This window comes from Malaya genurostris, chromosome 1, assembly GCF_030247185.1.
Source record: "Malaya genurostris strain Urasoe2022 chromosome 1, Malgen_1.1, whole genome shotgun sequence".
NCBI lineage: Eukaryota > Metazoa > Arthropoda > Insecta > Diptera > Culicidae > Malaya > Malaya genurostris.
In genome coordinates, this window is record NC_080570.1 from 148,487,366 (window position 1) to 148,513,899 (window position 26,534).

A 26,534-nucleotide genomic window follows, 5' to 3' on the forward strand; every position below is an offset into this window, starting at 1 on the left:
AGAAAATTCGTATGCGGAAAAAATAGCGATCGTACACGTTCTACCGTGAATAACCATCGTACCGGACCTTCCGAAAATTGTATTACTGAAATTGGAGCATACAGCCGAGCGTAATAATCCTATTTGTATCTATCAAGAACCATTATCTCACATCTTTATGCGATCTACGAATGGTGCGCCATTCTATCGAACGAGAATGGGGGCGCCTATGTTTGAATCAAGGCACGGACTGGCCTATTTACATTCTAGAATTCTATCCAGACCGTCGGGAACAAATTTTACGACGGAGCTCACTTGATTCTAGAGCGACGAAATATGATGTTGGTCGCGATCTTGAATAAGACTGTGAGCTACTACCTACATTAACAATCTTTTGTTTGATTTTTGTATCCGTATTCTACATCATTACTGCTAGAAGATTAAAAAACGCTCGATCGACAAATTGTTTTTATTTCTCGATCATGAATTCGATTTTTTTTACGAAACGTTTTGCAACTCCTGTCTTTGAGAGTCCACCACCGCATGCAGCTAGAACATGTTGGCTGGTTAGTAATTCAATTGCGTAAAATGGAAAGATTCGATACCTTCTTCGGATTTCATAGTAGAAGTAACTGGTGCCATGCTTAAAGCACTAACAGATCCATATTTTCTACTATATTGAATAAAATCTGTACAAAATGTGTACCTTTCGCATATCTTGCGTATGTTTGTTTATTTACTCTGGACCTCCTTGGTAACTAGTTCGTAGCAACATAAACAATGTTGCTCAAGAAGATTATTTTTATCATTATCAAGGGGTCGCCATATTTGCGGTAACTGGCGGTGAATCGTTAACGGACAATTTCATTGTCAATTTTTCTTCGAAGTGCCTGGTCGTGTCGTCGGTTCTACTGTCAAATTTAAAACTGGTATACACTGCCGTTCTATTTTTTCTATATTTGAAACACAGATAAAACGCTGCTGGGGCTGCCAGTTTATTTTGTTATAATTTATAGATTTAAATTTTAAAACTGACATAAATTATGCATCTAGAACTAGAACACTCCTGAATATGCAAAAATTCAGCAGCTTCAAGATTCATATGGGTGGTCTATATTGTAAATGAAACTGAAACAAACGTATCCCCAGCAATCCGTTTTAGTTTTATTTATTCGACCAGTTCTACTGTCAAATTTAGAACTGGTATACGCAGCCGTTCTATTTTTTTATATTTGGAACACAGATAAAACGCTGCTGGGGCTGCCAGTTTATTTTGTTATAATTTCTAGATTTAAATTTTAAAACTGACATAAATTATGCATCTAGAACTAGAACACTCCTGAATATGCTCTTATGTTTCAGATATGGAACCAAACAGGTCGGTAGAGTATACCAGTTTTAAATTTGATAGTAGAACTGTTCGAAACTGAAACTAAAACAGTTTGCTGGGGATGTGTTTGCTTAAGGGCATATTCAGGAGTGTTCTAGTTCTAGATGCATAATTTATTGCAGTTTTAAAATTTAAATCTATAAATTATAACAAAATAAACTGGCAGCCCCAGCAGCGTTTTATCTGTGTTTCAAATATAGAAAAAATAGAACGGCAATGTATACCAGTTTTAAATTTGACAGTAGAACTGGTCGAATAAATAAAACTAAAACGGATTGCTGGGGATACGTTTGTTTCAGTTTCATTTACATTATAGACCACCCATATGAATCTTGCAGCTGCTGAATTTGCTCTAAGCTTCAGTTCTTTTATCCATCTCTCATATAAATTTTTCAGCTGCTAAATTTGTTTTGAGAGCGTGTTCAGGAGGGTTCTAGTTCTAGATGCAGAATCTGAATCAGTTTTAAGATTAAACTCTGGAAAGTATAACAAAAAAACTGGAAGCCACTGTCAGTGTTTTACTCGTGTTTCAAACTAAGGCAAGACCTGACAACTGGGGGCTGGTTTTGTTCTAATTTTATGTCAGAATGTTCCAGTTCCTGATTGGCTGATTTTAATCACTCCTTTCAGACTTTTATATTTTAGTAAATCTTTTTTTTATTTCTTTCTTTTCAGACTCACCAACGGAACCAGCAGGAATCAGGAGGAACTTCAAGAATCCAACGAGGAGCGAAGCCAAGGCAGATATCCCAGTCAAGCAGCAGATTTTCGGATCAGACACTAAGTACAACTTTAACGTTTTAGGTTTGAAAATGAAGTGAAGTCCAGCTTCCTATTTACGTTTATTCTTCTCTGTTTCTTCTCTCTTCTTTATATCGAAAGTGCTCTAAAATGCACTGAGTAAAATAACACTTTCAGTTATACATAACACAGACGAAAAGAAAAATAAATGTTCCTGGTGGGCAGTTTAGTTAAGTATAAGGGAAATCAAATCCGTTTTGAATACAATACATACTTTCAATTCGTCATAAGATGCTTGCGTTTTAAGGAAAAATATTGTTAGTATTTAATTTCTTGTAATTTTATTACAGTTGAACTATTCGAATATTGAATACGAAAACTAAAACGGCTTACTGAGGCTTCAGTTCTATTATAGATCTTCCATATTTTTGTCGAGATAACACCAGATCCAGATTTTTCATGAATTTTTTTAAAGACATTTGCAAAAATACTTTTTTTCCTACAGTTTTGGGTTTTTTTTTTGCGTTGAGTTCCGAAGTAACGCGTTTTCTGATGTTACACGATTTTTTGCGCAATTTTCTTTTGTGTAGTTCGTATCTCCCACGTAAAAAAGGATTCAATGTACACCAATCACTTTAAGTCCCAAATATCGCGATGTTTTGATACGCCGTGGCGACACAAAATGTAAAAATTACTTCTACTTGATGTGCCAAAACACGTATAGTTGTATTTTAGTAAAACAATGCAAGATGAAATTAGATGATTTTCGACGTTCTAATTTCAGTCTCATCAAGATGATGCCGAGGTCGTCAAAAGGCAAGATAACGAAGTGCTCACAAGTTCCTATCTCATGCCTCCCCGTGTGTCTATGACGACATTTGGTCAAAATAACATCATCGACGTGGTGTTATAGCCTTCTGCCTTAGTAGCAAAATGAGAGGGTGCGAATTGATTCATATGTAATAACTCCTTCCAAATGCAAAAAATTACGAAAAATTCTTCAAATAGAGTAACTATTATGGTTTGACGTCCCATTGCTCATGTGTAGTTGAACCCTTTAATGTGATCGCTTCAAAATAAAACTTAATTCTACTATAAAATCTTTACTATTTCACCACTAAGTCTTTTTGAGAACTTGTTTTAATAAAATTCACCTGTAAAATTCCTTGCATTATGCATCTTTTTCATCTTGGGTATCAATAATTTTTCTATTCTTATTTTTATTGTTTGATGTAGGAGCGTCTATAGGAAAAATATTCAGAAGTGCTGAATATCATACTAGGCCCATACTGCTTGTTCCGAAGACTAAAGGTTTGGATACGATTGGCAAGTAACAGGCATTGGATGCAAACTGGAGTGTTGGATAGATGCGAATATGTTCATTATTTATACAAAACTGAAAAACATAATTTAAATACGCATTGATTGCTTGCCATTTGCAAGTGATCGAAAATCTTTCTGTAATGTTCAAATCCATTTCATGCAAACATTGCATTAAGGCGGGGCTGGTCGTTGGAACGGTGACCTCGGAGCACGATTTGCTCTGTATGCGAAATGATTTATCGGAATTCGAGTGAGTTAATATCTCCCGGAGTGCTGCACTAAAGTTATTTGCTTGTGTAAAAAAATCATGGAAACATTTTTTTCTGGAAATCTACCGCCAGAGAGTAGGCTTGTGTTGGGTCAAATACACACGCAAACAGACCTTTGAAAAGCGTTACGGTTTTTATTTTTGCTCGTTAACCGAATTTCATACTCCATTCTTTATAGAAAACTTGAGTACGCGTACTTTTTTTTGAGTTTACAGAGTTTTTCAATCATGCTTGAAGATATTTGAAATTTTCGTTTGACATTTCTGGTAGAGATTCTAGAAGAGTCGGTGACGGTGACGTTCCGGTGATTCAGACGCATCGTCTGAATCGTACTTCGGATTCAACAGGAATATGCAATCAAGAAGGATGCGCGTGTAGTGAGAGCACAGAAGAAACGCAGAACGACAGCCTAAGATCGAGTATCCTGCGGGAATCTATCATTCATTCGGTCATGTTCCGGAGACAGAATGTAAAGTAAAGTAGTGTTTCGATTACATTTGAGTATTCCAAGATTACAGATATTTCACATTCGGTCGGAACGCAAATCCGGAGTTTGGCTTTGTGCACGTTAGCGATATTATTGTCGTTGATCATGGAGTTGTGGAAGAGGCCTTCGTACCTTTTCAAGGGCAGGATTGACCACAAAATCTACTAAGACATGTGCATACGATAACGATGTTATCCGCGGAGTGATGAGACGTTTTTTTTGCCGCGAATAGAACTTTCTAACACGCACAGATTGTGCTCTGCAGAAATAAATGAATCTGTTCTGTACGATCAGAAGACACTTTGAAAAAAGCAATTCGACAGTATTCTCAATACCTGGTGGAAAGTTAAATTACGGACTAAACCAGTAATTTCACTTTCCACCTGGTATTGTTAGTATGCGGTAAGAATATTGGAGGAAAGGCCAACCAGGGTTAGGCTTAGTAATGAATCAGAAAGACATCGCTGGTCACGGAACGGACCCCCTATTAGCTGGTTGTATGCAATTAAGGATATAGCGCGTTCGAAAAAAGCACAGAGACACGGCAGAATGCCGGCTCTTGCTTCAAAGTAGGGATGTGGGCCGTTCAAGTAAAGTAAAAGGTAATTATTTCACGCAGTGAAATATGAACTGATATTCGTGAATGGAAACCTAGTGGTTAAGAATTGATGGTCTGCTTCAACCCAGATTTTTTTTAAAGATATGGTTTTGCTTATTCAGAAGTGTGATATTTGAAATAACTTTTCGTCAAACCTGTTTTCCTATACTGCTTTATACGCTTTGCCTCTTATAACTTCATAGTTTCATCAATAAATTAAGAGTTGAGATTATTTGCAAGCTCTGCAGGGCTGTTTGTAGTGGTAGTAGTAATAGCGTTATTAGTAGTGATATTATTAACAATAGCACTCGTCGATGTGTTGTTGTTATTTTGCTTGTGTTGCTGCTGCTGCTGTTGTTGTTGTAGTTGCTGTTGCTGCTGCAGCGGTATCGGGGGCGAAGCCTGCTGCGATTGTTCCTTCAGCTGCGGCTGCTGCTGCTGCTGTTCCTTCTGCGGTATCTCTTTTAGCTGTATGTTCTTCTTGGATGCGTTTTCGGAATGTTGTTCACCTTTCCACAGTCCATCGGTCGAATCGTCCGAATCGTCAAACTGGCTCTTCCACTGCGAAGCTAGCGTTAGCGCCCCCTGATACTTAGGTGTCTGATGCTGACTAGCATTGTCATCATCGATAATGGCATGCTGAGTGATGGAATAGTCCCGGCAACTTTTATCGTCGGCTACGCTCCGGTATCGGGCCGATTGACTGGCGAAAGATCGTAAACTTTTGCCACCCAGATGAAGCGACTGCCGTTGGGTCAACGAATTCGCCAGTTGGCCTCCATCGCCATGACCGACACTGGCGGATCCGACCGTTCCGGTCTGTGGACCATCCCCGGGTGTACAACTAACATCCTCTGCTTCCGTTTTCAGCTTGGACTTGGCTTCCGACAAATTGGTTTCATTGGCCTGCGAATGCTGATGAAGACTTTCTATCGATGATGCGAAATCTTTGATATTAACCGGCGGAGCGGTCAGAATTCGTAACCGACTTCCACCGTGCTTAGTCGGTTTGTTGACATCCGTGTGAGCACGGACCAATGGAATATCCGGCTGAAATCAACAAAATCATCGGACGTACGGAACAAGAACTCAACGGGGAAAAACTTACCCTCACTTTGGTTGCTTCCTGGCTAGCGATCAGTGCGTCCTTGAACGCCTGCCGCAGCCGTGGATCCAACGGATCTCCGACGAACTTGTCATTCGGAACGTTGTTCGGCTGTCCACCGTTAGCCACATTCGTGAGCTTTGCATTGAAGCTGGCGTTCTGTGGCTTTATGGATTCGATCGGTTCGGTGTGCATAATTTTTACCGAATCGGCAATCACTTTACGTTTCTCCTGAAAGCAATGGTGAGAAATCGAACTCAATGCACACGCTCATAACCTACCTCTGTTAGTTCTATATCTTTATGTTTCTTAATTAATTCACTCTTTGGTACGGCTGCGTTTCCTACTGTCTTGGCATCCCCGCCATGGTCGGCGTTGTTCTCCTCTGTCTTCTCCCAGTCAAATGGATCCGTTTCCTTCACACCGCGTCGCTTCATACAGCGCTCGAATAGGGTTACTAGCATCTGGGGGAAAAAAGGGTGGAATCGATTATTGTTTTGTCTCGTTAGCGAAGTATCCGAAATCTTACAGCATAGTCCGGCTTGTCAGCGTAGTTAAGCGATTGAATGTGGTCTAAGAAGTACTTGAAATCTGAAGGCAAGTGCTTGAGTAGCAAACGATGATCGTATTTTTCCTTTAACAATCCAACCTGTCGAAAGAAACGTATGAGATAGGTGTTTTGATACGAACGATTCGCCGGTCACCTGCTCTTTATCCTTAATTTTACGCCATGGAAGCTGGCCGGTAACAAACTCAACAAGCATATAAAACAAAGACCACAGATCATCCTGTCGACCCATCTCTCGATTTTTGTGCGCATTCAGCGAAGCATATCTGGAAATTGAATTGAGTACACGAACTTGCGGTATTTAAGAACAATCAAAAGACTTACCTTACAGTACCACGGAAACCGGCGGCAGCCCGGGGACACCGGACTTCGCCGGTTCCGGTAGTATACTGTCTAGCTAAACCAAAGTCCAACATGTAGATTTTACGATTATTGCACGGTAGCCTGCCAATAGCAAAGTTGCTCTGAAATACGAATTAAAATCGATTAAAATCAAACGGGTTCGCCAGAGCGCCATTCTCCAATCATCGCTTACTGGCTTAATATCACGATGAAGGAACCCGACCGAGTGGATCGACTCGATCGATCTGAGTATCTGGAGACCAATCCGGAGTGTGGTGCTGAGCGAAAATGCTCCGCGAGCCTGAGATCGTCGCAGTTCGGCCAAATTTTTACCCTGCAGTTGCATGACCACGTAGTTAAAGCGATCGTTTCGACCACAACCGATGAAGCGACAGATATGCTCTTTGCCTACGGTATCGAGAAGTTACCAGAAACGTGGCTGAGAACAACAACTCGCAGTACAACTTACCCTGCAGCTTTTTCAGAACGGCAACCTCCATCTTGAGAACCTGCTTAGGTTGCCGGGCTGATTCGACCTTCAGTGCTACCTGTTCCCGCGTGATCAAGTCTTGGCCTTCGTAGATTTCACCGAAACCACCGCCACCGATCTTTTTGAGAACCTGTCAAGAGAAGTTCATTGTAAAAAGCAATTGCGAAAGACCGACGGGAACCAACTCAACTCACCTTCCATCGCTCTTTAACTACGTGACCTGCCTGCAGCAGGTCCTCCATGTTGTTGTCCGTAATCTTGGTGCCGTTTACTTTATCCGTTTTGACGAAAATTGGGCCTAACTGCGACTGGAAATAGTTTGGATCGGGAATCCAACGGCGATCGAGCGAGGCGACAGTTGAGGCTCAGGATTCACCCGAACGATCGGGGTTCTCCTACCGCTCAACTACCACCGGCAGACGAATGCGGTTTTTTCGGTGTCCTGCGACGATCCGGAAGAGGGACTAGCAACCAGCAGGAGATGATCGATCGGTTGGCAGTGAACCCGCTGCTGCTGATGCTACTAAGATTATTTGCGAGAACTTCTCTGACTAGCCGGCAAAAAACACCAATCGGCGCCGCTGCTGATCACGAACGGAACGGTAGTATGGCATCCAATTGTCCGTAGAGAGCAGCATTTGGGTGAGGATTTGAAAATATTTGTGATTTGCTTACAATTCGTTACAGTGCTGCTGGTTTTTCCGGTACTAAACTCTATAATATCATGGTCATTTGGGTATCACACTTTGTTGTTGTTGTTGTTTTTTTTTTGGTTAAGTTGCAAACTATTTGCTCAACTAGATCGTTGTATAAATGACTAGAATCGGTACAAGCCCCAGGCGGCACTGTTCGAAAGAAATTAAAACAGAAAACAAAGAAACAACATAAAAATTAGGTAACATAAAACTCATAGATACGCCTTTAGTTGTCACGAAAACCAAGACATTCCGTTTGTACACCCTCAATCAAGAAGAAGAACAGTAATGTGTTCAGATTAGATAATTGTGTCTGTTATTACTTCAGCCTCAATCAATCCAGACGAGGTAGAGTGTTTAAAGTATTAAGTAATTCTATTCTTTCCATAGGCTAAATATAGAGTAATTCCGAATGAAACCGTCATGTCGGTGTAGATGCCGCACTTTCAAGATTTCGTATATCGAATCGATGCATTGGCGCGAGTATAAGTATGATATTTCGTCACGCAAAAAAAACGTAAACAATAACTGCTTTTTTCTATCAGCCCAAAAAGAATTATCTCCCCTAGAATCGACAAAGATGCCGAGAAAACATCAGAGTAAGACGCAGCGCCTACTTATTAGCGGCTCTTACACGAGAATTATTTTTGTCATTTTTAATGATGACTAAGTAATGATATTTCAAATTTGCATAGAAATCTCGTCATTACTGCACCATACATGTTCATTAAAATGATATTATTTTTTAATAATGACACTTTTAATGATCGTGTAAGGTCCGCTATTATAAGCACTCCAATAGCGACCATTGCACGATCATTAAAAATGTCATTACTAGAAAGTAATGTCATTTTTAATGAGCGTGTATAGACAGTATTGATAAATTCTTCATACAAATTTGGAATGTCATTACTTCAGTAATCATTAAAACTGACATCAATAATTTTCTTGCAAGAGCCGCTAGGGAGATAGTGTTACAAAATTGGAAAAAAAAAACTTGGAGTAGGTAAAACATAGCCGCGAAATTGACGTAGGACTGCATTCGAGATGTGTATTTTGTTTATGATTTAATAGTCCTGAAAAGGACCATTTGATTTCGGTAGATTGCGTTTGCATTCTACAAATCAGGACTACAGTTTAGGACCTAGACGAAATCATTACATACAAATATAATCGTTACACAAGTCATTCAATAGGTCATATATTTCAATATTTGAGTAGGAGAAACTATCATTTCCGGCTTTCAGAATTAGGCCAATTAGTGGAATTCGCTACGATATAAATCACTTTTCGAAAAATTTTCGCGAACGCGAAACAACCAAATGCTAGCTTTATTTGCACTCATTTTTGCGAATTTTGCACTGCTAAAATAGCACACTGCTAATCAAATTGTTCTAGATTTGCACTAAACTGATAATTTCTACCTCCGATTCGCAAAGAAGCAATCTTTATAGTTGTGTAGATTGCATTTGGAGCCATTAGAATAGCTAATTTTGTATAATGTTCCCCAGTCTGTAGTCCACTTTTCGTTGTATTTTGCTCCAGTGCAAACGACCAGCAGTAGGATGACGCAATTGATCCTGTTTGAAGTGAAACTTACACTGCGAACTATGTGTTTTTTCTTCTGTTGTTTTTAAGAAACGGAGCCTCATATTTGCTATTGACTGAAGCACTGAAGTCGGCGCACTCGACATGCTCATGGATTATCATAGACTAAAGGTAGTAAACGTGCAACAGGGTAAATTTATAAATTCGGTTGATGTTGATATTTTGTGTTTGGACCTATTTTTTCACTATTTAAGGCCATCGTCCAAGTACCATGCGCGCGGGTGATTTTAGGAAATTTTCGATGGAAATTTTGAAAAATTTGCACAAAACCAAAAACATACAGACCTTTGAAATACTTTTATTTATCTACAGGGTGAAAATGGCTGAAAAATTCGGAGAATTTTCCGAGTTTTATCAAAAATAGCTCTGAAAAATGAGTCGGTTATATGAAATTCGTTGATTGTCCATGAAAAGCGTGAAAAAGTTTTCCAAAAATGTGTCCGAATGTGATCCTTGTTGCCAGCATAAGGAGTTCCAATTTGATTTTTTATTTATGTTAGACTCCTTCCTCTTCCATGAGTTCAACCAATAGCCAGCTATACACGGTCCGCCATCAGTGGTGGTAAAGCATCGATTCCGAACATGCAAAACGTGTTCGTTCCGAACCAAAAAGCGAACCACCATCGCGAGTATGAATTTGCCGATACCATCGTTCGAGCAAGCATCGCCGAACCAAGAAGCGATGCTGATGGAGAAAGAACCGATGCTTTAGTTTGTGAGCCTATCGTTACTAGTATGTTCATGAACATCCGATTCGAGTACTATAGGCTGTTGCTTCGGATGAACCGAACTTTGTCAGCTGCGGCTGGACGTTTCAGTGTTTGGGTAGCTTAGCAGAGTATGGGAATTTTGTACATTCCCAGCGAGCGTAGGGTGACTCAATATGATAAATTGAAAATGTTTCAACATTTGCAAATTGGATATTGAATAAATTGGTGAGTCAACAGCAATTAAAATGGAGTAATTTTCGGCATTTCCAACGAGCGTAGAGTGCCTGTATGTGGAAAATTGATTTTTTTTACTAATCTCATTTCGATGCTCTATTGATTGGTGAATCAATAGCAGTGAATTGGATAATTTTTTACATTTTCAGCGAGCGTAGGGAGGCGCAGTATGAAAATTTATAAATACTTTGACTTTTACTAATATGATGTTTTATTAAATTTTGAGTCAAAAGCAATTAAAATTTAACAATTTTGGACATTTTCAGCGACCGTAGGGTGGTTCCATTTGAAAAATTGACAAAAATTGAATCTTAGACTATTTCGATGGTCTGTTGATTCTGGAAATAATAGCAGTTCGAATTGGATATTTTTTTACATTTTTATCGAGCGACAATTTGTATATATTTTGACTTTTTCTGATTTCATTTTTCATTTAATAGTGAATCAAGAGCAATTAAAATTTGATAATTTTGGACATTTTAGACGACCGTAGGGTGGTGCTATTTAGAAAATTTTAAAATTTTTGACTAATGTCGATTCAATGTCCTATTAATTGGTGAATAAATAGCAGTTTTAATAGGATTTCCAATTTCCAGCGAGCGTAGTGTGTCCTATTTGAAAAATGTTAGTATTTGAATTTGCAGATCCGATGCTTGATTAATGATCTAAATTCGAATAGGATAATTTTGGACATTTTCAGTGGGCCTAGAGTGGCTTAATATAAAAATATGGGAATATTTTACCTTTTTCTAATTCAATGTTTAATTGATAGCAATTGGAATATTAGAATATTAAGCATTTTGTTCGGTGGTAACGCAGCTTTATATGAGAAATTGCGAAATATTTTGCCAAATCGGATGCTGTATTGATTAATATATAAATAGTAGTGGTGGTGAACCATCGGATTTAAACATGAAAATCGTCGAAGTACCTGTGATTTTGACCGTAATTTTAAACGCGCTTTTGCTTTGCTCATCAACTGAAATAGAATATAGTTTTGATGCTGTAGGTAGGCATTTCGACGAACCATAAATGATAAAACTACGCATCGAATAGAGCTCAACTGACCTTCACCGATGGTCTGCCAACTGAATGGTTTTGTACATATTGCTCCGCCGAACAGCAAGCGAACTTTACCATAAACCGAATGAACAGCTTTTGCATATTTTTGCTAGGAAAATATTTCTAAACAAATATGTACAAATCATTGGTGTTCGGTTCCCGCTTTACCACTGGCATGGAATTGTAAATAATTTAAAAATTACAATTTTCTATATTAAGCCATCTAGCGCTCGAATATCCAAAATTAACAAACGTCGCTCGCTCGCTAAAAACGTCCAAAATCATCCAATTCTACCTGCTACTGATTCGCTCATCGATTGAACATTAAAATAGCAAAAATCAAAATGTTTTCAACTTTTTTATTAACCCCCCTACGATCACTGAAAATGTTCAACATCATCTTATTTGAACTGCTACTGATTCATCAATCAAGAGAGCATCGAATTGACATTAACATAGTCATAAACTTTATAATTATACAGGTAGAACCATCCTATGGTCCCAGAATAGTTCAAAAACGAGCAATTTGTAATTGTTATTAATCCACTATTAAATGAAACATTTTATCAGCAAAAGTAAAATATTTACAAGTTTTCATATTGCGCCATCCTACACTCACCGAAAATGCCCTAAATTATTCAATTCGAACTGTTATTCATACAACAACCAACAAACCATCGAATTGGTATTAGTCAAAAATTTTACAATTTTTCGAATAGAAAAACCCTACGGTGGCAGAGAATTTCCAAAGTTTTTTACTATTTAATAAATCATCGAATTAGTAAAAAAATCCAAATTTTGAAATTGCGCCACTCGGCGCTCTCTGAAAATGTCTATTATCCAAGTTGAACTGCTATTGATTCTACAATCAATAGAACATCAAGTTTAGATACGCTTGTTGAAAACACCTGAAATTACTCAATTTTCTTTGCTATTGACTCACCAGTTTATTAAACATCTAATTTGCAAGAGCAAAAAAAAATTCATATTTTTTTTTCATATTATATTATTTTTCATATTGAGCCACTCTACGTTTGCTGAAAATGTCCAAATTTTAGTCAAAAAGTTTACAAATTTTTGAACCACCTAGCTGGAAATGTTCCATATTATTAAATTCTTATTGTTATTGATTCTATAAATAAAAACCATAAAATTTGCAAAAGGTTCAAAACTTACTATTTTCCATATCGAGCCACCCTACGCACACTTATAATGTCCAAAATAATACCATTTGAATTGCTATTGAGCGATTTATCAATTGAGCGAAACAATTTTTTTTTGTGTTGATCATGTGTGCATTGATAATTTCAAAACCAGGATGCGAGAACTGAAATTAACAAACCATCGTATCGAACGCAGTTTACTCGGCCCTCGCCGATGGTCCGCCAACCGAACGGTTCGAAACAGATTGCTTCGTCGAACACCGAGCACAGAACACCTTCGCATTAACCGACACTCTCATTGAACATAACTCAAAATTGAGTGACACATCACTCAAATTCATTAAAAAGTGCACGTACTCTGTACAACATACAACTTGAGTTACCACCTATCTACTCATTTTTGAGTTAAGGGACGAAATTGTCAAAACTTGAGTAATTTTTACTCAAAATAAGAAAAATATATTTTGTTCAAAATTTGAGTAAATTCAACTCAAAATTTGAGTTCCTTGCTCTCAAAATGAAGAAATTTTTCTTCGTTATTTTCATATACAAAGTTATTCTTCGTTCTTTTGAATGCGCAAAATAATGATTCAAAACCGTTTTCTTTTGAACGGTTTGGAGTCAAAATTGAATTATTTTAATATCCTTATATTGGGCTTTTCACAAAGCATAACCGAAACCTCAAAACATCGATGATTGACGTTGATGCATGTTTTCAAAACCGGATCTTGAAACGGCAATGGCAAACGACGTATTCTTGCATTCTTTACTTCGATCAGAATATTCCGAGAATGAAAACGCTCTGAACTGCAAGAAGTATTTTTTTTCACTCAAATGTTTAAAAACTCAACGCTTACTCTAATGTATGAATAAATGCGAGAAAACTCATGGCAACGAGTTTACTTTACTCAAATCCATACTCAAATTTTGACATATCGTTCCAGTTTATGAATTTGAGTAATCGCAACTCAAACCATGAGTTATGTTCAAAGAGCGTGGAGGGAATAGTTTTCGAACCTATCGCATGCTTACGCTCGGTGAACATTTTTGAGAAAATTTGTAGAATCATCGACGTTCGGTTCGCAATTTACCACCACTGTCCGCCATCTAACATTTATTTTTAACTAGCGGTTATTTCGACATTGGTAACCTTAATGTCAATTCTAATTTGACAGAAACTTAGTTTTATCCTTCCGCTGAACGAAAATGGTTGTGTATACTTTTGAGGAACGCGTTATTTTATCGTTAATAAGCAAAATTGTCGCATCTGGGGGACGGAAAACCCGCAAGTTATCATGGAGAAGCCGATGCATCTTCAGAGAGTGACGGTTTGGTGCGGATTTTGGTCTGGCGGCATCATTGGGCCATTTTTTTCGAAAATTAGGCAGGAGCAGCCGCCACGGTCAATGGCGAGCGCTACCGCGCCATGATTAGCGATGATTAGCTAATTGTTTCTCCCCGTTACTTGAATAGGAAGACTTGGACACCATTTGGTTCCAACAAGACGGTGCTCCGTGCCACACAGCCAACGCTACGATCGATCTTCTGCGCACAGTCTTCGAAGATCGAATTATCAGTCGAAATTCGGATGTCGTTTGGCCGCCTCGGAGCTGTGATTTGACGCCGTTAGACTATTTTCTTTGGGGGGCTGTCAAAACTGGACCAACCGTATGGCGTACTGCAAGGCCAGCCGAGGCAGCCATTTGAATGAAATTATATTCCACAATTAACAGGAAGGATTGTACTTTAATCTGAAAAAATAAATTTTGAAATCGGATGAACCGTTTGTGTTCTATTGCATGTTTAAAAAAAGTTACATGGCGGACCCTGTATTATACTGAATTGAAGTGATGAACTTATACAAACAAACCTAAAATAGTTATAAGATCATGTACAAAATAAATGTATATTATTTAATGTAATTTATAATAGCAAACCGATTGATAAAACCAGTGAACCAGAAATATAGATATGATCAAAATAATCCAAAAATTTGTGAGATTGTTTCAAAAATTGTCTAATGCATATTTTAAACACCTTTCCAATGATTCTCATTAAACAGAATAGACTGTTATTTTCATATAAATTGAAGCACAACCTTCAAAACACATTTATTCGAAGGCGCTTGAAAGTGTGCAGTTCGTGGTCGATTTTCTATTCACAAAAACATAAAAGATCAATTCTACAATATGAAGCATTATCATTCTCCATGTTCAGAATATTAGTTTTGGGTCTACCGCGAAACCTTCCGGCCGGCATCATCCCTTTACAATCAAACCCTGTCCCGGGGGTTTCTAGGACTAGACGGTAGGTTTTAGACGTTTTACAAGCACCACACAAAAAAAAACATGGGAACTTGCATCTCGGTAGAGGCACATGAAAAAAACTATCATCCAAGAAAATACGGCATGCTTGGATTTAGGCCAGGTGTAAATTTCATTTTTTCCAAGTGTGTAAATCTATAGAAGTAGCGCTTCCCACGAACGACACATATCATTTGAAGCTTACTATGATTTCTTACGAAATAATTATATGACAGCAGTAGAAATGCGCTGATATAAGAATGTATCGTTTTCGATAGATGTCGAAGTTCTCAAGCAGATCACCAACTTTTGTGACAGTACACTGTGAAAGAAAAAGCGAAAGCTTAAAATGGGGCATATTCCAAACGATACGTACAATTCGTTCGAAATCTAATAGAATAATTTTTGATATTAGAAACAAAACTTCCACCCTAGCGCCAGCCAATTGTACACATATGCTTCCCAACGTTAAGAGTAGATAAACGGTGCTGTGATCGCAAGTCACTACCGCCCGGCGCGGAATTTCGGGAAGGCGAAGAAAACGCCAGCACAAAACACAAAAACATACACCCCCGCAGGCGGGTTTTTCTTAAATCGCACCATCCAACCGCGTCATCGCTGTCAAACAATTTAGAAAGAAAAGAGGAACTGTTACAGCATTTTGGGTGGGTTTTTCTGGTGTAAAAACATTGCAGCGACTTTGTTCACCTGAAAAATAGTACCTGTAAAAGTGACTCTCATGTGAACATCTAAACCTGCAGACCACCTACACAAACGAAACAAAATTACGATCAGTTCACTTCCCCCCCCCCCCCCCCCCCCCTCTATCTCTCTGTTTCTTCCCATTTTACGATCTACTATAGATAGGTCCAATCTAAAGAAAAGTGAACTAACGAAGTAGTAGGTGCTAACGATATGACGATACTAAGTCTGAGTATCTTCCTAAGATGAGGTGGGAGTCCACTTGAAGACGGATAGCCGATGGAATCGAATTTTCCTCCGACCATCGGTGGTCGGTAGTGGTTGACGGGAGGCGGTCGGTGTTTTTACTTTTCAACTCACATTTTCTATCACAGCAGGCAAACAGCTGATTCTTGGAATCTGCTGGTCGGCACATTGCATCGTCGAACCGGGCGGAGGCACGATTGAAGGAAGAAAATAAATTGATCTCCTAAAATAGAAAAAAAAGTTCGCACATTATTTTCCGTCTGACTTGACTAAACGAATCCGACCGAAACCGAACCACCGAGCAGATCGCACACCTCTCGGAGGAAGATTGAAATTCCATGGCTCAAACAAACGGCTCTCTATTGAATGCGGTACCTGAGGAGAGCAATTATGAATTTATACATTATTCAGTGACGGAGCCGGCCTGTCAGCACAATAATACTGCGGGCGAGGGTTGGTCAAGGTCACGTGGTTTTTGCGCGTTTTTCGAATGCTGATGAGCAGTGGTTAGATGGGTTTCATGAAAACTCTCTAATGGGATCGTGTGAAGTCGTTTTTGATAGGTATGATAATACCATGTGGATAGATTTTTTTCTGGCAACACTATCAGTCGAGCGCTTTAATACTATTCTTGTAGAACGTTTTATCTTATGCCTCAGAATAAACGTTTGTATGACAGTTATGACTTCCATTTTTGTTATTCAATAATATAATATATTTTTAGGCACACTACTTAAGCTCTAAGATGCCAAGTAGTGACGACTTCCTTGTTGGAGTAGACTCTACTACCTTGATGAATTTTTTTTGTTTTTGAAAACAGGTAATAGTCGCTTGGGGACATATCCGGTGAATATGGTGTGTGCGGCAGTAATTTGAAGCCCAGCCCCAAGTTCTTAAAATTACAATATTGCATATGTTGTTTCACGACTTGGTTGTTTCAGTTAAAACGTTGATTGATCTAACTAACAATCAGTTAATTTTATCATAACCATTAAGGTAAACAAAAATGTTTTTTAATGCTGTTCGTTGCCTGAGAACGAAGACAAAAAAATTCAAAATAACAAAACAGAAATATTTCATGTTGAATAGCAATTGGACGTCATTTATGGCAGTAACGTACTTGCCGGTTTCACGTAATACTTATGACAGACATATGATATCGGAATCACTGTACACCGTGAAATCACATGTCTGTCACTCTGAATCACGGTGGTATCACGCGAGCATCATGATACAACGGTAATTTTTCGTCGTACTACGATCACCCATCGATGTACTGTGCAAAATCATATTACTGTTTACTGCTAGCAGCGCCATTGACAAGTGATGGTGAACTCATTAATCGATTTTTCTCGCTTCTGAATTTTAAATAGTTTTTGGTTTTCGAAAAGAAAAATCTTTATTTTTTGCTGACCTTACAACATGATTTTTAAAACGATTGAACAAATGGTACCCAAATATTGAAATCTAGTGGAATGAATAAAGTGATTGAAGTGTGGAGAATATTTATTCAAGAATGTGTAAAGAACTGGAATACTAGTGTCAATGCAATGGATGTTCGATTCTGCTTTCGACGTCGAGCATATATGTGCTTTTTCCATGACTTTCTATTCTTAAGATTACCGTGATGGAACCATTTTTCAACATCATTCGCATGATTCATCGATGCCAAACCAAGAATGTATCCACCGTTTATCAAAAGTTTGTTATTTTAAAGACAAATCTCGGAAAAATGCCAACATGTAGCATAAAACTTATATACTTTAAAAAGTTAATGCGAATTTTCAAAAAAAAAAAATAAGTCGAACCAAGAATTGTTCGTCACAGTTCGCTTTCACATCTCATCCAAGTCAGTCGATAAAACAAAACCGCTTACGGGGGACGGGTATAGGGTGATGGGTAAGTCGATGCCTTTCACGGGCCAGAAAGTTTTTCTGGCCGGAAGAGGTGAATGACATTAATGTTAAAGCCTCTATAATTGAAACAAAAAAAAAATCGCTTACGTTCGGGACAGAAGAAACCAAGTACAGTATTGTGTAGTGAACAATAGAACGACCTCGAAATGAGTGAACCAAACGAACAAAAGCTACCACCGACACGAAAGAATACAATTGTTGTTGACTTCAGGCAGTGCAAAATTCGACCTTCGATACGAGAACTTGAAGGTTTGCTTAAGGAGCAAATGCATCTTGACATTAAACGTGTGCGTTTACTTCAATGCAATAAGACAAATAATGTTGTTTACAGTTTTATTAAGATTTGGATGCGAATTCAATTCGCAAAAGACAATAATAATGAGCATTATGTGGAGCACGAGAACATTAAGTACAACATTCCAGTATATATGGATGATAGCGCTATAGAAATGCGTGTGCATGATCTTCCCTCAAGCGTCACCGATTCATATATTCGCAAAACTATGTCCCAATACGGAGAGATTCTCTCTATCGAAAAAGAAAAGTGGAAGAATTTCTTCCCCGGTGTTCTAAATCGCGTACGTTTATTACGCATACACTACCTTCTTATGTGATTTTCGGTCAAGATACAAGAATTCCGTGCAAATCACTTGTTGCTTATGACAATCAGATGGCCACATGTCAACCAATATACAACAAGGCGCATCTACAGCAACTCTCATCGAGCCCAAGACTACGATCAACAAGTAAAACGAAAAGAAAACGGAAATCACACACAACACCGACGATGAAGCAATGGATGATGAGATAAGCTGCGGACAAAGTGACCCCCGATCCTCGCTGGATGGAAATGGAAACTCATCTCCCCCTAGAAAAAGGGTGACAACGAGATCCAACAGCAAAAAATTTTTTTTTAAGTAACAAAAATGTAAGCCAATCGGCCACGTAAAGCTTTTACGCAAAAAGGCCAGAATAAAAATTTTATAAAAAAAATAATTGTTCGTGTATTTGGTATAGAATTTTGTTGGTAATTTTCACCCGAAATTAAGTGGCAATAGGCCAGAAGCAAGTAAATAGCGTAACAAAACATTCGATTCGACCTTTTGTATTGTTTGGCACAATTTTGATATTTAGTCTTGGAAGTATGTATTGAATCTGTAATCTGTATGAAATCCGCATGGACGTATACAAATCAGTACATTACAAATAATTCTGTATAAATGGCAACTCTGTTGGTAAATGACATATCTCGGTTGATTTTTCATTAGGGCGTATAAGCAAGTGACAGTTTCTCTTTAATCACTCTCTCTTTCGATTATTGTGATGTGATTAAAAAGATTTTCTTTGATGTCACTATTCTGTTTGAAAGTCGAAAGTTTCGGATATCATTTCATGCAAAGAGTTGAGTGATAAACGTTGAAACCGTTTGGTAATTACTAGAAGAGAAAGTAAACAAAGAGAAACTGTCACTTGCTTATACGCCCTTTTGGAAAATTAACCGAGATATGCGAGTACTGTCCCAACTAAAGGAAGATTTAATTCGATATCATCTCTAAACGACGGTGTAAATTTTTGATGAATCCGAAAAATATGCTGAATTTTTGGTAGGCGCAAAAGATCTTTCATTCGAATCTAAGATTTGGAGTATCCAATTTTTTACGGTTTTTGTTTCTTCGAGTTAAGTGACGGGGTACAATATTTAACATACCTACCATTCCGGAACCGGGAGTCGGATCCGGAATAAATTCAGGAATTTTGTATGAGACCACGAGACCTTTCATTTGAATTTAAGTTTGAGGAAATCAGTCAAATCATCGCATTGAAAAGCGAGTGAGACCAATTTTGGAATATTTGGACCACTTCTACAACCCAAAGGAGTCGAAACAAAAAATTGAGCTTTTGAAGAAAAAATAGACACTACTAACCGACTACAGAGATTCAACTGAGTGGACGACATGTCAAATGAACATGGGTCAATTGTAGCTTATGCTCGGGTCTTCCGTATAGAGGTCTTAGCCGATGGGATGTGACATTTAGTGTTCGAATTATAACGAGTTGTTTTTTTTCGCCCGGTCATCCCTATAACCAAGACAACCTACTCACAAGACGTTGAAATTGAGACAGATTTGAGCCAAGTTAAGATTGTTCGTTTTTTTACCGTCACTACTAATGACGTTTTCAAACTTTTCAACTCTCACCATCCTACATTTTCGGACACGAAAATTCGGTAGTCCTACGACTAAAGGACCTAAATGCAAATGACTCTTTGTTTACTTTTTCTTTCACGATTTACCACAATAATTTCATATTTGACTCTTTACTCTCCGAAAAACTTTCTAGTTAAAACCACAAGCTTTCGATCTATGTTGAATACTTTTAAGAAATTGCAGTAATGGCTCCGTAATAATCAAAAGAGAAAGTTAACAAAGAGAGGTTCTCGTTTGCAGTTGGGCCCTTTTGTCGTGAGGCTATCCAACTGTATCTTCGTAAAATTGAATTGGATCATAAGATCCTTCATTTGGATATGTTTGTGAAAATCGGTTTTTTCATATCTGAGAAATCACTGTGAGTTCTATTCGAAAGGTTTCGACCGTTCTTGCCGGTCCGGTCTGAAATCGATAAAATATGTAGAGTTTGATTATTTTCTATGCAGATTTTATTATTTAATAATATGTACTTTTAAATCTGCGATCACATCTTCCAAGAAACAAAAGGCCGCTAAAGGCACGGCTAGAACTATGTACATAAGCAATCATCATCTGGATTGTTTTTTTAATCTGAGGACCCCTCTCGAAGTAAAATTCTGGCTACGGGTTAGCTTTCCATGTTTTCCGAAGCTTTCCCTTCGTATACACCCAGAACTCTTCTATTGGACGAAGTTCTAGTGAGTTTAATAGATTTTTCTCTTTCGCTACAAAAACAACAACGTTGGCTTTATACTACACCATTATTAGTTTTACGCAACAGCACGATTCCAGATCCGGTCTCAACAGAGTGCCACTTTCGTAGGACCAGAGGAAGGACAACGGGCGCCTTTGTAGTCATTGTTCTGAATATATTTGGCCGGCAACGTTGTCGACCTTTATGTATGGTTTGCTGAATTCGCCGCACCCACAGATCGCCTACCACACCAAGTTCTTCTTGGTAAAATATTCGACCTTGTTTTTTCGAAACTTATTCGGAACATCCGTCTCGTCGTTCCTTGTGATGCATTTCGGCTAAACCGACCACTCGCAGAACAGCTTCCTGGCGCGAGATTCGACCATCGTATTCTGTTTATTGATTCATTTAGTCCCTTTAGTTACCTTTAAGACATAAAGTCCGGGCCACTTAACTGTCTGTTAGATGAACTAAGCGGATGAATTGACATTTTTGGCTGTATCCCGAAACAAAAGGTTTCAATGGTGCTGGGAGTAATCCTTCATCTTCCTTGCGTGTCCAGAGTTGCACTTTTGTTCCGTCACCTGAGTCTTTTTTAACGATTTAACGCTAAAATATCTTCGTTCGATATTCCACGACTTCAACTATCACGGTACTCGGTTTCCAGCCCTTTGAATGAGCCTTATTAAACATTCACCAAAAAATCACAGCAAGTAGAAAATCGATATCATCATCACCATCATCGTCATCGGTTTGCTAAGTAGTTAACGAAATAATTCTGCATAGATACTGAACATACCAAAGCATTCGTTTGAATCTAGTACCGATTGTGGCGTTCTACCAAAAACATAGCTCTAACAGAATGAATCTTCACTTCGTATGACGATCTCAAAAAGCTGGACGCGTAAGTATACGCGCTGTACTCTTATACTGAAAATCATTCCGAATTTGTTTATCTTTATCTTCGAAATGACGGTAAAAAAATAATTAGAAAAATAATGGATATTCCCAACCATACAAATCCCATGAAAAGAAATAGAAAATAGAATTACTCGCTCTCGATGAATATTTGTTGATACGAACTGTCCGAAATAAATTCGTAAATGGTTCTCTAAACAATTCCTAAAAAAAGCAGTCCAATCATGGATCCTTTTCAAAACAAATGCGCAAATGCTGTCTATCCCATCTCGTTAAGGTGTTCCAGTAGATAACCTTGATCTAATTAAGTACTCCGTTTGCCCTTTTTTCTTTTTCTTTGTTTTTGTTATTATGACATGATATTGACATGGCTCTCGTAGGCCAGTAAGTAAATTGAAATAATAATAAAAAAAAACACAACACACGCAGAGAACGGTAATCCGATCCCTGCCTTGCTTGCTTCCGTTGGTGATGAACAGGCACATCTATATATGTACGTATATCCGATGGTAACCCTCCGAAACGCGACAGCTACGAGCTGCTATTGGACGGCAAAATACAAAGTTGTCACGACACTAATCCAGCCGAGAACGACAATAATAGGAATGGCAGGAAGTATTGAATACGGCACACCAAGCCTGTATCAGTCTGGTTTAATCAGAAAGGGCAAGATAAATCAATAGGCCATACAAGCGCGAGTCAATCGACCGAAGAAGGACGGGTAAATTCCGGACGGGATGGCAATCGACAAACGAAAATTCAAAATTTGATTACATTAAAACCATTGAGCATTCCGACTCCATGGTGACCTTCCCCTACCCCCTCAAAAGAGAGTCATTTCACTACACTAAAACACAACTCCATTCAATACTAACTTCATAGTTCAGCTTCGCTGGATCCAAACTTGCACAACCACTGCGAGGCACAACATGACTTTTCTTCTCTGTGCTCCACTACTCCTTTCGGATGCTCTTTCGATGTTCTCATATTAATATAATGACCATTATGTCACGAAATCCCTGTAGGTTTTGATTCTTGATCCTTTTTTCTTTTTCTGTTACTAGGAAGACTGACTACTGACAGCTCACAACCCGTCACGAATCCGGTCGGTAGGATCTACTTTCACTTTTCCAACTAGTCAAACTAAAGACGCCTTCAGGCAGGCAATCCGAACCACAGCCAGCTCATTCCGCTAGTACAGGTGTGCACGGTCAAAATCAATAATTCTGGAGCCTGTTTCTGATTTTGCATGGATCACTTGCGTTCTCATATGTGTCACTGTGCAGCTGATTCCATAGTCGGTCAGCAGCTTGACAGGAAAGTTACGAGCCCCAAACTAATCGTTGACTTGCCAAAAGGCAATCCCCGTCCGATAGACTTCTTTCAAGCACAAAGAATCCTGACTGACCGACGATTTGCACACTTGTCAGATTTTTTCAACAGCAGAACAATGAAGCATACACTTCTCCACTTATCGGGTCGGAAAAATCTGGCTGCTAACGTCATGCAGGGCGGAAAACACCCTTCTCTCCATACGGACACTGCCTTACTCACTGGTAGGACAAACACGAGCTCACTTTTTCTCTTGCACAGACACACCAACAGATAGCCTATAGCTCACATGAGCACCGGATTTCCTTTAGGAATTTGAAGGCAAACTGTTCCATCAACACCAACCACGGTAGCCTTTTTATGGTAGAATGTTAAGAGAAAATTGCTTGGAAAATATTCAATTCATTTCGAAACATGAAATAAAAATCTGTACTCATACATGTTGCGCAGGGTTTCAGAGCGAATGAGACCATGCCTAAAGGCTCTCGCACTCCTAGCAGATCCTGCCAAATTGTATCCTTCTGTAGAATAGACACTCAGTGAGTGAGCATAAAAGTCACATGTGTCACTCAGCAGTAGAGTTCCAACGGATGTGCAAATATCATTTTGATGTACGAAAAAAATATCGCACATTTTTATATTTTACTCTACCGAAATTCTAGTCGAATTCACATACTCAGGCGTATAAATGCTCTGTTTATCATTACGCGACATTTCTGCCGATGCAGACACAATGCTTAGCTTTTCACGGTTATTTTTGAACTTCACAACATTGTCGATTATCGCGATAAAATATGTGACCGGCTAGCGATGATAATTTTAGATTCTTTTACCCGAAACAACACGGCTTTGGAGTGTTTCTGAAAGAGTATTTCAGGGAAAATTTTACTGGCTTCATTATAATACCTTGCAGTATCAACATTCCGCATGCAAAAGTATTTTTTAACAGTGCCACGCTTGCCACCTTCTATGGCACTTTTAAGCACTCACTTTTCCTTGTGACAGACAGAGTATTTACTGTTTGCTGATTTGACACTCTTCAATGTTATTTCTCATCTAATCAAAATCTTGCATAAACACTATAGTCGATTTTTCTTTCTCACACTTTCTCACTGCTTGGTAAGCACTCCGAATGGAAAAAAATGTATCGATTCCTTTCTGTTTGCAACACCACAAAGTTGATAAGCAGCCGTCAGCCGTAAAAAACGACTCTCCCTCACTCTCTCTCTATTTCGCTCTCTTACTTCGTTCAATGCTCCGAGTAAGGCACACCAATAAAAAGCCTAATAAACCTGCCCGAGATGGAAAATTCATCCCACCCCTAGCACACACCCCACCTTCCGGAACACATGCGCTCACAAACCGTACAGTATCAATCACTTCAGCGAACAAAAAAAAATAATTCACACTACACACCTTAGGCGAATTTGTTATCTTGCGATCAAACACAAAGAAAAACCTCCTATTTCGGGAGTCGTCGGCACCTTTCGCAACAGCACCAGCAGGACGATTACCTCCCACGGGCTGCCCATTAGTAAGTCCCAATAGCTGAATCAATCAGCTGAAGCGAAAAAAGTGAAATTCTCACTGAACCATCTTTCAAACCCGACAGTAATCAGTGACCGGGCGCGGGTTGGTCCGTTCCGAGCCGATACCGGCACAATCAAACCCGAAACGGACACAATTTTTCTGTGCAAAAAGCTAATGAAAACGCTTAATTACCGTTCCGTCCTTAGACCATTTCGAGAGACACTTTTCCTTGCGTAGCGACCGCAACTGAACGACACCAGACAGGGATGGCTACTGGGACGTGAGAAGGAAAGACAAAACATGAACGAAACTTTGAAGCGAGCTCGATTGTGTGTGTGTGTGTGTGTGTGTGTGAGTGCGCGTTTGACGTGCACGTCAAACGAACGTTCAACGAAAACTGAACGAAGCAAAATAAATTACAAATTACGATAGCAGTTGAAGAATACCTGCTTCTCGCGTGATACAGTTCGATCTGTCGTGCTTATTTTAGCATTGTTTTTATCTTTCGTCCAACGTTTGCCAATTTGTCTCGATCGGGTGAAATTATAGATACTTGGGTAGGTCAATGAAGACATTATCATTGACATTGAATACTCGTCATGAGAAGGAATTGAATAGATGAGAAATCAAACGGCTCTAAAGTCTAGTTCTCTATGAAATTCTCGAATAAATGATGACGATACTGACAATATATCATTCACCACAAGAGGGCAAAGGCGGTATCGCTCTGTAAATTAGTACAATGATTTAGGTTCAAATTAAATTCACATGTCAACAGTCATTATTTGTGTGAATAATAATATCACAGACTAACAGACATGACAGTATGAGCAAATTCTTATAAAAATAATTTTTCGTGATGCACTGTTCCACCTATATTGTACTGCGCGAACTATTTACTATCGGCACACCCCTTGTGTTACGTAAAAGTTTTTTTACTAGTTGGTTCCCCCTCGTTTGTCAACACCGATCAGCTGCTTGCAGGGATGCCTGATTTCATCATAATATTTAAAAATGAATCGTCAAAATAATTGGATTACGTTGATAATATATTTAACATTTTTAGCGATGTTGGAAGGTAATCATTTATTTTTCTCAACGTTGTTCATCTAGACTATTTTTGATTGTGTTGATAATTTTCACCTGAAATTAAGTGACGGCACACCAGAAGTAAGCAAATATTATAACAAAACGGGTTCGATTTTGTATTGCGTTGAAGGATGACAAGTAGCAAAGACATCATATTAACAAGATATCCAGCTCTCACATTTCCCGAACAAATCATTGGCAACATCCTTTTTTGCGAGCATGTCGCCCTCAGGTGAGTCCGCATCGAATCTCATACATATAAGTAGGGGAGAGAAATGTCAAATTCGTGCGCGCCAAAATAGCAGGGCTGCGCACCCATACAATTGACATGATATGTTGAATGTGTTGCCGTGCGATGGCGTTGCTGAACTGAAGATTGATTTCGCTCCAAGCTGACAGGGTCTGCAAGTAGGCACAATTCTTCATATAGTTTTGGCAATATGTATTAAATCTGTATCCTGCATGAAATTCGCATGGACGTATACAAATCAATACACTACAGGTAATTCTGTATGAATGACAACTCTGTTGGTAAATGAAAAAAATAAACACAGTCTAGATGAAAGACAGGATGTTTTTGATAGGGTAACGTGGCGCCATCATGCCATATGCGAGTACTTCCCCAACTAAAGGAATATTCGTAATGACCGTTAAAATGCTTGAAGAATCTAATTTGAGTGTCCTGTCTGTTAGTCTGAGATAATATTGACCTTCTAACGACAATTCGACAAATATAGATAGTGCTGTAGTTCAAACGATGATACTTTCGAATGAATCTGTCAAAATAGGTAGGAACGTTTATTCTTAATTTTCCAGTGAATTTTTATTTATTTGCGGCTAAAATTCGAATGATC

At 38.7% G+C, this 26,534-nt stretch overlaps 1 protein-coding gene across 6 annotated transcripts; it reads right to left on the reverse strand.

Moving 5' to 3' along the window:
• Nucleotides 1-4,943: 4,943 nt before the first annotated feature.
• On the reverse strand, nucleotides 4,944-24,939 carry LOC131426163 (tau-tubulin kinase homolog Asator). 6 transcript variants are annotated; one of them, XM_058588645.1, is made up of 10 exons: nucleotides 24,784-24,939; nucleotides 7,487-8,137; nucleotides 7,272-7,422; nucleotides 6,996-7,210; nucleotides 6,785-6,924; nucleotides 6,597-6,726; nucleotides 6,422-6,541; nucleotides 6,174-6,356; nucleotides 5,896-6,123; nucleotides 4,944-5,837 (listed from the first exon to the last, which is right to left on the reverse strand). In XM_058588645.1, exons 2-10 carry the CDS (start codon nucleotides 7,532-7,534, stop codon nucleotides 5,004-5,006), a joined length of 2,049 nt encoding a protein of 682 aa, XP_058444628.1. In that variant the 5' UTR covers nucleotides 7,535-8,137; nucleotides 24,784-24,939; the 3' UTR covers nucleotides 4,944-5,003. The 6 variants fall into 6 exon arrangements, with proteins under 6 accessions (XP_058444628.1, XP_058444631.1, XP_058444632.1 ...); XM_058588648.1 differs by having other exon boundaries at nucleotides 7,487-7,873; nucleotides 24,784-24,877; XM_058588649.1 differs by having other exon boundaries at nucleotides 7,487-7,876; nucleotides 24,784-24,871.
• Nucleotides 24,940-26,534: the final 1,595 nt, after the last annotated feature.

What these genes read in the sequence shown, in the direction of transcription:
- LOC131426163 (XM_058588645.1), bottom strand. Translation starts at nt 7,534, where the DNA reads ATGGAGGACCTGCTGCAGGCAGGTCACGTAGTTAAAGAGCGATGGAAG. An exon ending in CTGACAAGCCGGACTATGCT is followed by an intron (nt 6,357 to 6,421) that starts GTAAGATTTCGG and finishes TTTTTCCCCCAG; the next exon opens with ATGCTAGTAACCCTATTCGA. An exon ending in AGGAAGCAACCAAAGTGAGG is followed by an intron (nt 5,838 to 5,895) that starts GTAAGTTTTTCC and finishes TGTTGATTTCAG; the next exon opens with CCGGATATTCCATTGGTCCG.